The 15,202-nt window shown below is 51.2% G+C and overlaps 1 protein-coding gene across 4 annotated transcripts in view; it reads left to right on the top strand.

The window, feature by feature from the left end:
* OGDH (oxoglutarate dehydrogenase) overlaps window positions 1–15,202 on the top strand; it is a 55,330-nt gene that overhangs the window by 14,497 nt on the left and 25,631 nt on the right. For 2 of the 4 annotated variants that reach the window (XM_081800850.1, XM_081800849.1), the window contains exons 4-5: window positions 3,575–3,619; window positions 12,718–12,833. In XM_081800850.1, the coding sequence (XP_081656976.1) occupies window positions 3,575–3,619; window positions 12,718–12,833 (161 nt within the window). The remainder of the gene's footprint in view (window positions 1–3,574; window positions 3,620–12,717; window positions 12,834–15,202) is intronic. The other 2 variants (XM_081800852.1, XM_081800851.1) reach the window with 1 other exon arrangement.

Below are 15,202 nucleotides of genomic sequence, written 5' to 3'. Positions count from 1 at the left end.
GCTTCCTAAGCTCCATGAAGTTGTGAGCTAGTGCGATTGTTAACGATCTTTCGAGCTAGGTCGCTGCCAGGCCCTCTGGTAATGAGGTAAATTCAGAAACCGAGGGACGGAGCATGCAGCCTGGGGTCACACCAGAGCTGATCGTGGTGAGGGAGCCCCGGAGCTGGGGCTGGAGCAGGGTGGCCTGCGTGTTCCGTGTGGAGCCTGGGTCCCTCTTGTGCCTCCTCTGGCCTGACCTCCCCTTCTCCCTGTGGATGCAGGCAGTTTCTCCGTCCCCTTGTGGGGAACCCAGGCTCGGGAGATGCTCGCTCCCCACATGTCTGAGAGCACGTTGTACTGCTGGGGAAGCAGGTGGGTGGAGGGGCAGCGGTGGGCAGGCGTGAGCCCAGGGGGCAGCGGGCTGTCTCCGAGGGCTGCTGATGCTGGCGTGCAGCGCGAGCAGGGCTATGTCCACTCCCAGTTTTTTAAATAAAGTAGATTGTGTGAAATAATTTCCATTAAGCTCTTGACCTTTGACTGGTTTGGAGAAGGTTGGGAATTGCGGGCCTAGGGTCCCTACCCTGACATCACACGCATTCTCCTGGCTCCCGAAGTGACGGGTGGAGAGAATTCACGGGCAGGCTCTTACTAGTCACGGGAGACTCGGCGGGCATGCAGGGCCCCTGGGTGGCGGGATGCTGGGCTTGCCAGCAGATGGGCGCTCACACAGCGTACTGCCTTCCGCCAGCGCGGCAGAAGCGTTGTTGAGTGGTGGCGGTAATTAAGATTTTAAATGCAAACTAACGTCAGTACAGTTTCTCAGCTGGCCCATAATTGGGTGGATGATTATTAGCAACAGGGTACCTTTCCCCAGGATGTGTTTTGTCAGGAGCCGGGTTCCAGGTGGGCCCCAGGAACACATCCTCATCTGTACCCGGTCGTCCCGTCAAACCCACGCCCGTGGACGAGGGTCGGGAGCACTGACACGAGACGCCCGGGGGCATGTTCCACCTTGAATCCCTCAGGGGATCCGGACAGGATCGGGTTTCCTAGCGAGGCCTTTCTGGTTGGCCCTAGATTAGGGTCAGCGTGTGACTATCGACGGAAAGGTCCAGACGGGGAGTCCCGCGGGGTCAGGGTCATTGCTGTCTTCACTACAAACAAACTGGACGTAACCACACTTGTGTCCTATGTGGGCATGCAGCGCTGGCTTTGTTCGGGTGGGGAGGGAGCTGAGCCACCCTCGGCTGGTCTGGGACGTGCAGAAACGTCCCACTGACCTGCCTTCCGTGTCTTGCTTTCACATGCGGTGCGTGATGTGCTGGCGCCTCTGGGTCTGTGTAGATGTGTACCGTGATTGCTCACGGGGACAGAGGTGACGGACATTTACTGTGATGTGAGGTTGCAACATAATTACAGGGGAACTTGAAACCCATTCTGTAGATCACAGGGAGGAAACCGTGATGCCTCTCTTGTTTGCCGTCGGTGTTTGCACACCGCCCGTCTCGGGAAATGAGCTTGAGCTGAGGTCCTGCGGGCTCGGCTCCAGGCCAGCGCAGGAGAGCCAGCGTGGCCACAGAGCGAGCCCCGGGAGCTCTTTGGTTCCCCGTGCGCCCAAGAGCGAGGTCTGCCCCGTGGCCGAGCAAGTGTGAAATAGCCACACCGTGTCGGAGCAAAGGCAGCATGCACACCGTCCCGCTAACTGTCCTCCGAGCTGTCGGGGCTCAGCACAGCACAGCACTGTGCAGGTGGGATAAGAGGGGTTTGGAATGTGGCGAGAATGACCAAAATGTGACGCAGACAGGAAGTGAGCACATACTGTTGGGGAAATGGGGCCCATGGGCGTACTGGATACAGGGCTGCCGCAAAGTTGTAAATTCCTAAAATTTGTAAAAGAAAGAAAAACACAAAAAACTCAGTATCTGTGAAGTGCGATAAAACAAGGTGTGCCTGTAGTTAAAAAGCCAAATCAGAAGTCCAAAATGGCAACACTTTGACCACGTCAGTGGGCTAGCTCGTTCCGGCGTGGTCTGGACCGGAGTCTCGCTGCCGGCCTGCTGACCTTCTAGAGCACTCCATGTCCACCATGGCCACTTTTGCTCCCTTGACATCTGGGGAGAATAACTAAAAATAGAGTTGATCTTTAGTTAGCTTTCCTAATTTCGGAGCAACACAGAGCAGTTCACTTGACATCTGTAGGCAGCCGTGTGCGGCCATGAGTGAAGAGCTGGGGGTCGGGCTCACGCCAAGCCAAGGTCGCAGGGGTCATGCCTTGCAGAGGTGTCCTCCCAGACGCCCAGGCAGGCCGGGGGGCACCGTGGCTGAATCCCAGCCGCTCCGTGTCTCCGGCAGGGTCATGTGCACATCAGGGAGTAACGTGTGGCTTGCAGGGACCCCCGTGTGCTCTCTGCAGATGACACAACACCAGCTGTTCGTGTCTTCTCTTGAATCTGCCAGGAAGTACACATAAGAATCCACAGAACCAGTACCCGGAGTGAACAGATGTCAGCCTTTCAAGACATTCCGTGTGTCACCTATAGAGTTTCTGAAAATAGGGCACGCTTGCAGATCGCTGTTGCGGCGGGGCGCGGTCCTCTGTCTCGATTCTGAGGATTGCAGGGGAAAAAGGAAGATTCTTTTTTCTTGCCCGTAAGCAAGGCATCCACACTTCTGTGAGGAACTTGGATGATCTGTTGTCTTAAGAGCCACCGGCTCTGCAGTCTTTGCTGGGTGCTGCTGTCCCCGCAGGCGAGGAGGAGGGCTTGCCCACCCCGAGCAGGGGGCCCTGCCCTGACTCAGAGTTTTTGCTCTCCACCTCCAAGGCAGCGTCCGCTGGCCTTCCTCTGCACTGCCAGGGCAGGGAGCAGCTGCGGTGACCGTGAGCACGCTCCCATCACTCAGCTGCCTGCCCTTGCATGCCCTGCCGCCACGACCCTCCCGGCCCCCGGACCCCAGGGGACCAGGGTCAGGAGAAGGAAGGTGCTTTGTGTATCCAGATGAACACCTTGGCTTTCACCAGCGGCCGAGAAAGCTTGCTGCAGGAGGACCGTGGGCAGTCCTGGGGCGGTTCTGTGCAGCTGAGCTCCCTCCCGGTTCTGCCTTGTTGCCGAGCGGGGACCAAGGACCCACCTCTGTCCTTAGGACCCATCAGAATCTGGAGGGTTAGGGTCTAGCCCATTACCTGCTGCCCCACTTGTGAGGACCGTCTGCTAGAAATTAGGCCTTTTCATTTTCTGTTCCCTGGTTTTGTCACCCCGAAGCTGGGTTGGGTGGGTTCGATTTCCCAGGAGAGTGCTGTGTCAGCCTCTTCTTCAGGACAGGGAAGCGAGGAGTTCTTCCCTGCATCAGGAAGCGGCCTTTCCCTCCTTTGGGCTCACCTCATTCCAGCTGTTTCTGAGCAGTTCCCACAGGTACCCCAGTAGCTGTCGGCCCCCTGAGCCCCACCCTGTCCCCCTTCGGTGTCTGTCTGTGTGGCGGTGTCTGTGCCCCCCGTGACCGCGGTGACGGTGCAGGGTTGGGATGTCTGGGTCTTGAACTAACTCTCACTGTCTTTTTCCTTCTGCTCTCACCCACGCCACCTCACTCTGCCTCTCAGACCTTGCAGTGTTCAAGGAACGACTCCGAATGCTAACAGTAGGAGGTAGGAAAATAACGCGCCTTTCACCTTTCTGGAGCTGAGGACCTCATTTGAACAGGATGTGCAACTTTTCCCAGCATGCGATTTGGGGAAAGTTGACTGTTAATTGTACTGAAGTGCGTTGTCCCGTCATTCAGCTGTCACCCAGCAGGGATCGCCACTTCTGTGTCATATCTGTTTCCGTCCATTCTCACCTCCCGTGTGTCTTGCCTCCGCTTCGCTGAGCTTGTCTTCTAGTGCAGGCTGCCTGGAGCTCCTGCCGAGCCGGCGGGGGGCGGAGGCCACATGGCATTCTGCATGTCGGCACACCCTTTCCTCCACCTCTGCACTGTGTCTTCGACTGGGCTCTGGATTCTTTGAGATTCTGCTTCCTGGGCATTTGGGACGAGATTTCTCTGTTGATCTTCCCGTGTTTGAAGGACAATTGAAGTATTGATAAAAACTTACTCCATGAAGTAAGGAATCCTCAGTGACCCATGGTTCTGGGCAAAGCACCTTTGAAGAATCCAGAGTGAGGTGCTGGGGGCCGTCTGCCTGTTGTCACTTCCCCAGTGGCCAGGCTTCCCTCCATGCCAGGTGGCCCTGAGAAGTTCTCGTTTTCCTCCATCTGATTGTAGCTGTGAGACCCCAGTTTTGATTACACCTTTTGTTTTTGTGATCATCATAGATTAATATGCAGTTGTAAGAATTCACAGGGAGCCTCGTGCCTCACAGCCTGTCCCACGGTGGTAACGTCTTGTACACCATGGCACATCCCACCAGGGTGCTGGCTAGGCCACACGTCACCTCGTCACCTCGGGGGTGCCTTCCTGCAGCCTTCCTTAGCCACACCCGCTTCCCCTCCATCCTACTCCCATTTAACCCCCAGGAGCCACTATCCTGGGCTCCATTTCTGTAATTCGTCAGTGCAAGAATGTTATGCAAATGCAATCATAGTGTGTAATATTTTGGAATTGCCAGTTTTCAGTCAACCTGATTTTTCTGGGGTTCGAGCCAGGTGGCTTTGTAATACTGGCTTGTCCCTTCTTGCTGAGCAGAACTCCTTGCCGTGGGTGTCCCACACTTGCTTCCACTATTCATTCACTCGGAGGACCTTTGCATCGTTCCCATTCTTTGGCCAATCGGGTCTTTTGCCGGGCAAAATCTTGAATTCTGATAAAGTCTAGTTTGCCAGCGTTCCCTTTTATGAATTGTGCTTTTGTTGCCAAATCTCAGAACCCAGATTTTCTCCTACATATTTTTCTTTTTTTTCTTTAGGATGTATTTATTTATTTTAGAGAGAGAGGGTGAATGGGGAGACGGGCAGAGGCAGAGGGAGAGAGAGAATCTTTTTTTTTTTTAATTTTTAAAGATTTTATTTATTCATTCAAGACACAGAGAGAGAGAGAGAGCACGAGCAGGGGGAGAGGCAGAGAGAGAAGCAGGCTCCCCGCTGAGCCAGGAGCTGGACATGGGGCTCGATCCCAGGACCCTGGGATCATGACCCGAGCCGAAGGCAGATGCTTAACCATCTGAGCCACCCAGGCGCCCCGAGAGAGAATCTTAAGTAGGCTCCACACCAAGCGAGTAGCCTGACGCTGGGCTTGATCTCCTAACCTGGAGATCATGACCTGAACTGAAATCAAGAGTTTGCCTCTTAACCTTCTGAGCCACCCAGGCACCCCTTCTATCTATTTTTCTAATGGTTCTCTAGTTTTGCATTTTACATTTAAATCTACGATCCATTTTGAGTTAATTTCTGTATAAAACCTGAAGTTTAGGTCAAGGGGTTTTTTTTTGTTTTTTGCCTAAGGATGTCCGGTTTCCCCGACACCTGGAAACTTTGTCTTCCCTCTGTTTAATTGCTTTTGCATTTTTGTCAAAAATCAGTTGGATTGACTTGCGCCGATCTGTTCCTGGATTCTCGATCCTTTCCTAGCCTGTGTGTCTGTTCCCCAACCACTGTCACTCTCTGGGTTACCGTAGCTACTGAGCTTTATTTTCCTGCTTCAGAACTGTTTTGGCCTTTCTCTTTCCAGATGAATTTGAGAGAAGGCTTGTCTGTGTTTACAAAACAACTTGTTGACATTTTGGTAACAATGGTGCTAAACCTACAGATCTGTTTAAGAGAATTGGCGTGTTTACTCCATTGCCTCCCAATCCATGAACATAGTATGCCTCTCCATTTATTTAGATCTTTTTTTGATCTATTTTATCAGCTTTTCATAGTTTTCAACGTACAAGTCATGTGTGTGTTTTGTTAGATTTATGCCCAAGATTCTTTTTCTTTTTAATTTTAGTGTCTACATATCATTACTAATATCTAGAAATACAGTTGATTTTTGTGTTTATATTATATCCTGTGGTCTTGCTGAGCTCACTTATTCTAGGACTTTTTTTTTTTTTTTTGGTAGATTCCTTAGGATTTTCTGTGTAGATAATCATATCATCTGACAAGAGGAACAATTCTTTCTTTCTTTTTAACCTGTGTGCCTTTTATTTCCTTTTCATGCCTAATTGCGTTGGCTGGAACTTTTAGCACCATGTTAAGTAAGAGTCCTGAGAATGTACATCTTTACCTTGTTTTTGATCTTAGGGGGAAAGTTCTGTCTTTCATCACCAAGTATAATATTAGCTATAGATTTTTTGTAGATGTTATCAAGTTGAAGAAGTTCCCTTCTATTCCTATTTTTTTGCTAGTTTTTATTTTGAAGAAGTGTGAAAATTTTCTGCATCTATTGATACAGCCGGGTGATTTTTCTTCTTTAACTTGATAGTATAGCAGATTACACTGATTTTCAGATGTTGAACCAATATTGTATCACTGGAATAAACTTCACTTGGTCATGGTGCCAAATTCTTCTTTTTTTTTTTAAAGATTTTATTTATTCATTCTTCAGAGACAGAGAGAGAGAGAGAAAGAGAAGCAGAGGGAGAAGCAGGCTCCCAAGGAGCAGGGAGCCCGATGCGGGACTCAATCCCAGGACCCTGGGATCATGACCTGAGCCGAAGGCAGATGCTTAACCATCTGAGCCACCCAGGCGCCTGTCAAATTCTTTTTAAATATTGCTGCACCTATGTATTTCTTGCATCTATATTAATGAGGGATATTGGTTTGTAATTTTCTTTTTTCATTTGTCTTTGCCATTTGTATCAAGGTAGTCCTAGCCTCCTAAAATGAGCTGTTGTTGTTGTTGTTTTTCCTTTTCTGCTTAATATTTTGAAAGAGATTTTAGAGCTGGTGTTAATTCTTCTTTAAGTATTTGGTAGAATTCTGCAACAAAACCATGTGGGTTTGGAGATTTCTTTTTCAGAAGCTTTTTATTTAGGAATTCAATGTCCTTAATAGTTGTAGAGCTATTGGGGCGCCTGGGTGACTCAGATGGTTAAGCATCTGCTTTCAGCTCAGGTCATGATCCCAGGGTCCTGGGATCGAGCCCCACATTGGGCTCTTGGCTCAGCGGGGAGCCTGCTTCTCCCTTTCCTTCTCCCTCTACCCCTGCTCATGTTCTCTCTGTCTGTATGTCTTTCTCTCGAATAAATAAAATAAAATAAATCTTTAAAAAAAAAAATAGTTGCAGAACTATTGCAAATTATCTGTTTCATACTGGGTGAGTAGTGGCAGTTCATATTGTTCTAGGAATGGTATGTTTCATCTGAGTTGTCAAGTGTACGTATATAGAGTTGTTCATAGTATTCCCTTAGTATCTTGTTGATATGCGTGGGGTCTGCATTGCTATCCTGTTTTGTTCCTGATATTGGTAATTTGTGTCTTTGTTAGTGTTTTGTTCTGTTTTTTAAGATTTTACTTATTTGAGAGAGAGAGAGCGTATGTGCACAGAGGGAGAGTGAGAGGGAGAAGAAGACTCCGCTGAGTGGAGAGCCCGATGTAGGGCTCAAACCCAGGATCCCAGGATCATGACCCGAGCCAAAGGCCGACGCTTAACTGATTGAGCCACCCTGGTGCCCCTTTTCCTTTGTTAGTCTTGTTAGAGGTTTGTCAGTGTTACTGATCTTTTCAGAGAACCAGCTCCTTGTTTCGTTGACTTTTCTCTGTTGTTTTGCTGTTTTCAGTACAATTGATTTAAATAGATTTCTGCTCTTATCTTTATTATTTCCTTATTTTTACTTTCTATGTGGGTTTCTCCCCCTCCTTTTCTAGGTTCTTGTGGTGGGAGTTTAGATTACTGATTTGAGATTTTTCCTCTTTTTTTTTTTTAAGATTTTATTTATTTAGAAAGAGAGAGAGAGAGTGCACAGGAGGAGGGGCAGAGGGAGAGGGAGAATTCCAAGCAGACTCCACGCTGAGCACGGACCCTGATGCAGAGCCGATCTCACGACCCTGAGAGCAAGACCTGAACTAAAACCAAGAGTCAGACACTTAACTGACAGAGCCACTCAGACACGCTGAGACTTCCTCTTTTGTAATGTGTGTGCTTATTGCTGTAAATTTCCCTCTGGGAAACTGCTTTAGCTGTCCCACAAAATTTGGTATTTCATATTTTCATTTTCATTCAGTTCCGTGTATTGATACCCTTTAATACTTCCTCTGTCATCCATGGATTATTTAGGAGTGTGTTGTTTCATTTCTAATAATTTGGAGAGTTTCCTTTTATCTGTTATTGATTTCTAGTCTCATTCCATTGTGGTTAGAGAATGCATTCTGTATGATTTCAGTTCTGCTAAATTTGTTGAGGATTTTTTATGGCCCAGTGAACTGTCTGTCTTGGCATATGTTCCATGGGCACTTGGGAAGTACGTGTATTCTGCTGTTGTTGGGCGAAGTGTTCTGTAAATGCCCATTAGATCCTATTGGTTAGTGGTTGTTGAGTCCTATATCCTTGGCAATTTCCTGTTTTCCTTTTAAATGAATTATTGAGAGAGAAGAGTTGAAGTCTCCAACTATACCTGTGGGTTTCTCTGTTTCTTCTTTCTTTCTTTTTTTTTTTCTTAAGGTTTTATTTATTTATTTGACAGAGATAGAGCCAGAGAGCACAAGCAGAGGGAATAGCAGAAGGAAAGGGAGAAGCAGGCTCCCCACTGAGCAGGAAGCCTGATGCAGGGCTCGATCCCAGGCCCCTAGGATCATGACCTGAGCCAAAGGCAGACACTTAACCATCTGAGCCACCCAGCCGCCTCTTTTTCTCCTTTCTGTCCTCAGTTTTTGGTTCACATTATTTGTAGGTCCATCGTTGGGTTCATGCACAGTTGAGATTCCTCTGTCTTCTAGATGGATTGACCTATCATCATGTAATGTCCCTCTCTGTGTCTAGTAATTTTCTTTGCTTTGATGTCTACTTTATCTGATAATAATGGAACCACCTCTGCTTTTGATTGTGTTTACAAGTTATATCTTTTTCTATCCTTTTACTTCTAATCTGTCTATATCATTATATTTGAAGTGGGTTTCTTGTAGACAGGCATATCGTCAGGTCTTTTTTTATTTTTTAATCCACTTTGCCAACCTCTGTCTTCTAGTTGGCATATTTAGATCATTTATATTTAATGTAATTATTAATATGCTGGGGCTTAAGTCTAACATCTTGTTCTTTATTTTGTTTGTTTTCTTTTTCATTTCTCTTCCCTCTTTTTCCTGACTTCAGATGGGTTTTTAAGCCTGTATTTTAGAATTCCAGTTTTATTTGTGTATAATATTTTTAGTCATATCTTTGTGTTTTTAGTAGTTGTTTTCAGGGTTTTTTGTGGCCGTCTTGGTATGATATTATATATACACGGCTTATCACAATCTAGTGGTGTCATTGTTTTATGAGTTCAAATGAAGTGTAGAAAGTGTATCTCCCTCTATATCCCTTTGTCTTCTTCATTTAAAATCAAATTGTTTTAAATATTTTCTCTACATGTTTAGAACCACATCAGACAGTGTCATAAGTTTGGCCTCGACCATCAACCCTAAGTTAGAAGACCCAGGAGGAGAAGGGAAGTCTGCTTTATTAACCCGTACTTTATTTTTAAAAGATTTTATTTATTTGACAGAGAGACACAGCGAGAGAGGGAACACGGGCAGGGGGAGCGGGAGAGGGAGAAGCAGGCTTCCCGCCGAGCAGGGAGCCCGATGCGGGGCTTGATCCCAGGACCCTGATCATGACCTGAGCCGAAGGCAGACACTTAACAACTGAGCCACCCAGGCGCCCCTAACCTGTACTTTTTATTCCATGTTCTGTCTTCCTTCCTAATGTCTAAGATCCCTTCTGATGTCACTTCCTTTCTCTGTAGAGAATTTTCTCTAGCCATTCCTGTAGGAGATAGACTGTCTTCATTCCGTGCAACTGAGAATGCTCCATTTCCCCTTCGTTCCTAAAGCGTGCGGTCCCCGGACACGGGGCTCTGAAAAGTGTGTGCCCCTGTTCTGCCCCCCCACCCCCACTCCTGATGAGAAACCCTCTGCCTTCAAGTGGTTTTTTCCCCTCCTTTTACTCTGGCTGCTTTCAGGATTTTTTCTTTGTCTTTAATTTTAAGAAGTGTAATTATGCTGTTTTGGCGTGGTTGTATTTGGGTTTCTCCTGTGGGCTCACGCTGCTTCTTAGATCTGTGGGTTGAAGTCTCTGGCCGTATTTGGGGCATTTCAGCCATTATTTTCCAGGTCCCTTTTTTCATCTTCCCTTCCCTCCTCCCCTTCTGGGATTCGTGGGCACAAACAAGAAGGCTTCTGTTTTATGTTACCTGTCCCCGAGGCTTTCTTCATTTCTCTCCGTTGTTCAGATTGGTCATCTCTTTTGTTCTATCTTCACGGTCCCTGGTCCTCTGCCCTCCAGCCCACCTGCCCAACTTTAATTCAGGTGATTGCATTTTGCAGTTTCAGACTTTCCCGTTTGGTCCTTTTCTGCATCTTCAGTTTTTGTAGATACTTGGCTTCCCACCGTCCCTGTCACGTTCTGAGTGCCCACTAAAGTCGTCTGAGGATGGCTCCTGGAGAGCCCCAAGCGGGTAGTTCCATTGTCCATCTAGGAGCTAGTGTCTGTTGGATATCTTTCCCCATTCGGTCTAAGGGATTCCGGGTTCTTGTTGTGAGGGATTCTTTTCTTGAAACCAGGATGTTTGGGTATTATCAGACTTGGAATCGTACTCTGATCTCTGTTACAGCAGGGCCCGTCTGAACACTGCCGTGACAGGGAGGGGCCCCGGTCCCCATGGACCCTGCTGACGCCAGGATGGGGAAGTGGGCTGGTGCATCCTCTCTTGGAGGGAGCAAAGTCTGGGCTCCCTGGTGGGCCTTCTGTGAAACCCTGGGATGGAGCTGGACGTTGACATGCCTCGCAGCCTGCAGGGGTGTGGCTGGGCTGCAGTGTGTGCTGCATGTTTGGGTAGAATAGAGCAGTCATTGTCTGAGTTCTCAGCCCTGCTCAGCTGCCCCTCTCCTGACCCTTTAGAGAGAGTAGCTTTCATTGGGGCTTTTTTGGTCTGCATGTGGAGGAGTTCTCAGGTTGTTTGTTCTTTGCCCCAAGTTTGGGATGTGGGAGCCCAGAAGGAAATCTGGGGTCCTCACTGGCTGGTCAGCCGCCTTCTCCACCTTCTGGCTTTGTCTTATGTTTGTTTTACCTATGATGTCTGGGCTCTGTAGTTGCAGCTAGTGGGGAATAGATAGGAGTACGTCTGCTCCACCTGCCTGGAAGCAGGTGTCCGAGAGTCAATTTCTTGTGTGACTGAAGAACATAGCAGCAGGGCTGGCCGTTCGGAGGCTCAGCAGGACGGCCTGGGAGTGGTCAGCACAGGGTGATGGGGCCGAGGAGCCGCCCTTGCACCAAGGCAGGGTCCTGCCAAGCTGAGGTTCTCTGGATCAGAGTGTTCCCAACAGGGTGTATACACCTGTTCTCAGCATCTAGGAAGAATGGCCCCCACATGATTCTGGCTGTCCTTCGTAAATACCACGAGCCAGGCGGTGATCGCCCCGAGCCTCAGCAGACCTCTGCGGTGGCCCGTCCCCATTCTGGGTAGAATAGCAGCAGGAAAGGGGCACGTGCGCTTCCCCAAGCCACTGCGGCCGTCACTGCCCCCATGTGAAAAAGCTTTTGTTTCAAGAAAGCAAGAAGGGTTTGGAAAACGTAGAATTTCCTTTTAAGACTTAAACAGTGTGTGCTGAGGTGTTAAATGCATGCAGGCTATGGTCCCCACGGCAGCTTGGCTGGGCACAGCCGGGCGTTCCTGGCCCCCACGCGCCCTGGGAGTCAGCGCTGGGCTGGGGCCTGCACGTGGGCGCGTCTTCAGCCCTCGCAGCGGTTCTGCCTGCGACGGCCGGAGGCCCCCTCCCGGCCATCCTGTGCTGTCGCCGCTCAGTTAGGCCGACATGAGGTCAAAGTGTGACCTCGCGCAGCCGGGGGTCCCGGGCCAAGGCGCATCCGCCTCGCCCAGCCGGCATGAGCTCTCAGGGCCAGGGTCGGCGGGAGCCCAGTCTGCTGTGTTACCCGACAGCCCTCCAGCCTCTTCCCCACGACGGTCACCGTGACGGGAAACGAGCCCGTCGTGCCCGACACAGAGCCCTTCCTTCGCGTGTGTGTCAGTTGGAAATACGCTGTTAGAAGCGCCTTGCGTAGCGGGCGCTGCGGGAAATGCTGGTGAAGAGTCAGTAGATCTGTGTTAGCGGGGGTCGGGGGGTCTGCCGAGTACCCCGTACAGGACGGGTGCAGACAGGCAGTTCGGAGCAGGGGGCAGCCGTCACCCCTGCCTCAGCACCCCCAGCTCCTGTCCCCTCCTCACACGGGACACGGGGCCCTTCCACACCAGTTCCTCAGTCGCTGCTTGAATCCCCTCCTTAACTACTTCTCATTTGCTTTCCGATTAACTTACCCAGTGCCTTTTCAAGTCAAAATTTGTGTCGCTGGGACCTTGAAAGACATTTATCTCTAGATTATGAAAAATTGGTGCACTGGACTAATACACGCATAATATGAATTTTACTCTTGTTTAGCTGTGATGCTAGTAATATTCTCAGCTTCTGTTTGTTGCTGCAGTGTGTGTTTCTGGCTGTAAAATATTACTTATTTTTACGTATATCAGAGATTTTTATGATTTTTCCTCTTCTCTCTTCTCTCCTCCGGGGAGTCCCTTCCCCTTTCCATAAACTGTGGCCTCCGTGTGGCTGTGCCCGTCTCTCCTCACCCCTGCAGGGTTCTACGGCCTGGACGAGTCCGACCTGGACAAGGTCTTTCACCTGCCCACCACGACGTTCATCGGGGGGCAGGAGTCGGCTCTTCCTCTGCGGGAGATCATCCGGCGGCTGGAGGTAAGGGCACGTGGCGGCGTCCGTGGAAATCTTGTGCGCTTGCCCGAGACCTGTGTTGGCTGGAGGCCTCCCGACGGGCTGGTTATTTCTCTTGGTCCTCTGTTGTTTTAAAGTGGAAGAAAGAGGGGAGCTTTTTTGCTCTTTTATAGATAAAAATTCATGCTTTTCATTTTTACCATCAACCATAGAGGAGAACAAGCGTCTCTGTGCGTTTTGGTCTCTGTGGGAGCTTATTTCAGGTGTGGGGGTTCCCCGGAACCCGCTCCAGCCGCCGGGGACGAGGCGCCTTGGGCCGCGGCTAGAGCGGGGCTCCCCCGCCCAGACAGAAGCCTGCTGCTCGCCCGCTCTTCTGCTGTTTTCCTCTTTCCCTTCTCCTTTCTGGACCTGGTTCGCGCGGAGCCTGCTGGGCCTGCCGCGCACACGCGCAGCAGCTGCGTGGGGGGCTCCGCTGCCACCTCCCTGGGTCCAGGCCTCGTCCGTGCGGGGTGGGGGGTCCGTGCCGACGCTGCCCAGTAGGACAGATGGAGGAAACAAGTACTCTGGACGGGGCTCCCCAGAAGGCATCGTGCCGTCACCTGGTGCTCGCTCGTGGGGGCACCTGGCGTCCTTGGCACGCCCTGGCTGCATGACGCCCAGTAGTGGGGCTCTCCATGCCGGCCACCGGCACTGCCGCTCACACCCCCATCCGTGACTCGGGCGTGGTGAAGGGGACCCGCTCTAGCCAGTCGGGTCTGATCAGAATGCTCCCACTGCTGGTGCCGCACGTGGCTGTGCGGCCTAGGAAGGTCTGAGTGTCTGCTGGTGACGTGGTCTTTAACATGCGACAGGCGTCCTGTGCTGTCAGCATCTCAGCTCGGCCTTCATCACCTCCCCACAGGCTACTGGGAAGATGTGGACACTCGGTGCCTTGGTGCCAACGTGAGGGTGTGGACACTGGGAGGGGTGGGGAGGGGTGGGGAGGGGGCAGGATTAGCCAGTGGACCGACCAGGACCTGGGTCGTCCTTTTCCTCCGTGTGCACCAGCCTCACCACTGACTGCAGTGTCTAGACCCGCCCTGTCCCGACGTGGCCGGCAGTTGAGTTCTGGAAGCGTGCAGAATATCTGAGTGACTTAAGCATTGAAGAGAGAATGTGTTGATGCACTGACCAAATAGAGTCTGAGAGTTGATTCATCTCGGTTGGAAAAATTTAAATTTCCCCCGTGGTCATGTTCTGTTTCTCTGGGACATTTCTGACCTAGGGGTTCCCCTGGCCTGGACCCCAGAAATGGCACCCTTTGTAGACCAGTCCTCCTCCAGATGAGCCTGTCTGAACCTCTGTCCCGCCCGTGGGTGTCCCGGGCATCTGGGGCTGGTCTGTTTGTCTGGAAAGCAGAGGTTGGGGCAGTCTGCATGAGAGCTGGCGCGGTGCACCCGCCCCTCCTTCCCTTCCCCTACACGGTCTCCAGTGGGGAGCTCAGCCCTCCTCCCAAGCCAGAAACCTTGCGGGCATGCCGGCCCCTCCTCTGGGGGCACCTTCAGCACCTTTCCTCCTGCAGAGCGGAGTGAGGGTGTGCAGAGTCCCGTGCTTGGCCTCCTCAGCCTTGAGTCCCCCATGGCCCTGAGCCCGGTGTTTGGAGGGCCAGAGCCCAGCGGCTCTCACTTTCAGCCCAGGAGTCGGGCTCTGGTTGTGGGACCTTGGCCGTAGCTCCCCCTGACCCCAGGGCGCCCACATCCCAGCCTGTGTGCCGTGTGCACGGCTTCCAGGTCTTTGGGCAAAGTTGCTGACCGTGGAGTGTACATTCACACGTGTGTGCGCACCAGGTTGCTGGCGTGAGCCGCTGGGACCACAGGCCGGCCCGGGACACCGGTGGCCTCTGAGAAGCTAGAGTAGGTGGGGCTTCAGAGCGCCCTCACGCCGGCTCTCGCTGGACGGAGAAGCGAAGAACCAGCCCCTGGAAAGGCACGGCCTTTTCTCCTGGGGATTGAGCCAAGACCAGTAAAAACAACACGTGATCCAGGGCCCGGTAACCACGAGTCCAAGTTAATAGCTAGACTCATGCCCGTGGTGATGGAGACACCCTAGTTTCTGGATTTTCCACCTCATCTTTTCCTTCCAGCTTTTAAGTTGTTCAAGTCAGGGAAATAGTGCCCCTGGGGTGCAAGGAGCCTTGTTCACCTCCCCTCCCTCCCTCCTTCTCCCTCCCTTCCCCTGTCCTCTCCCTTCCCCTCCCTCCCTCCCCTCTTCCCTCCTCCCCTCCCTCCCTTCCCCTGTCCTCTCCCTTCCCCTCCCTCCTCTTCCTTCCCTTCCTCCCTCACCCATCCTCTCCCCTCCCTGCCCACCCCCCCTCCGTCCTCTTCCCCTCCCTTCCTCTGCTTCCCCCTCCATCT

This window comes from Leptonychotes weddellii, chromosome 12 (assembly GCF_054177405.1).
Source record: "Leptonychotes weddellii isolate Sample4059 chromosome 12, ASM5417740v2, whole genome shotgun sequence".
Classification (NCBI taxonomy): Eukaryota; Metazoa; Chordata; class Mammalia; order Carnivora; family Phocidae; genus Leptonychotes; species Leptonychotes weddellii.
This window is presented reverse-complemented; position numbering and strand designations above follow the sequence as displayed.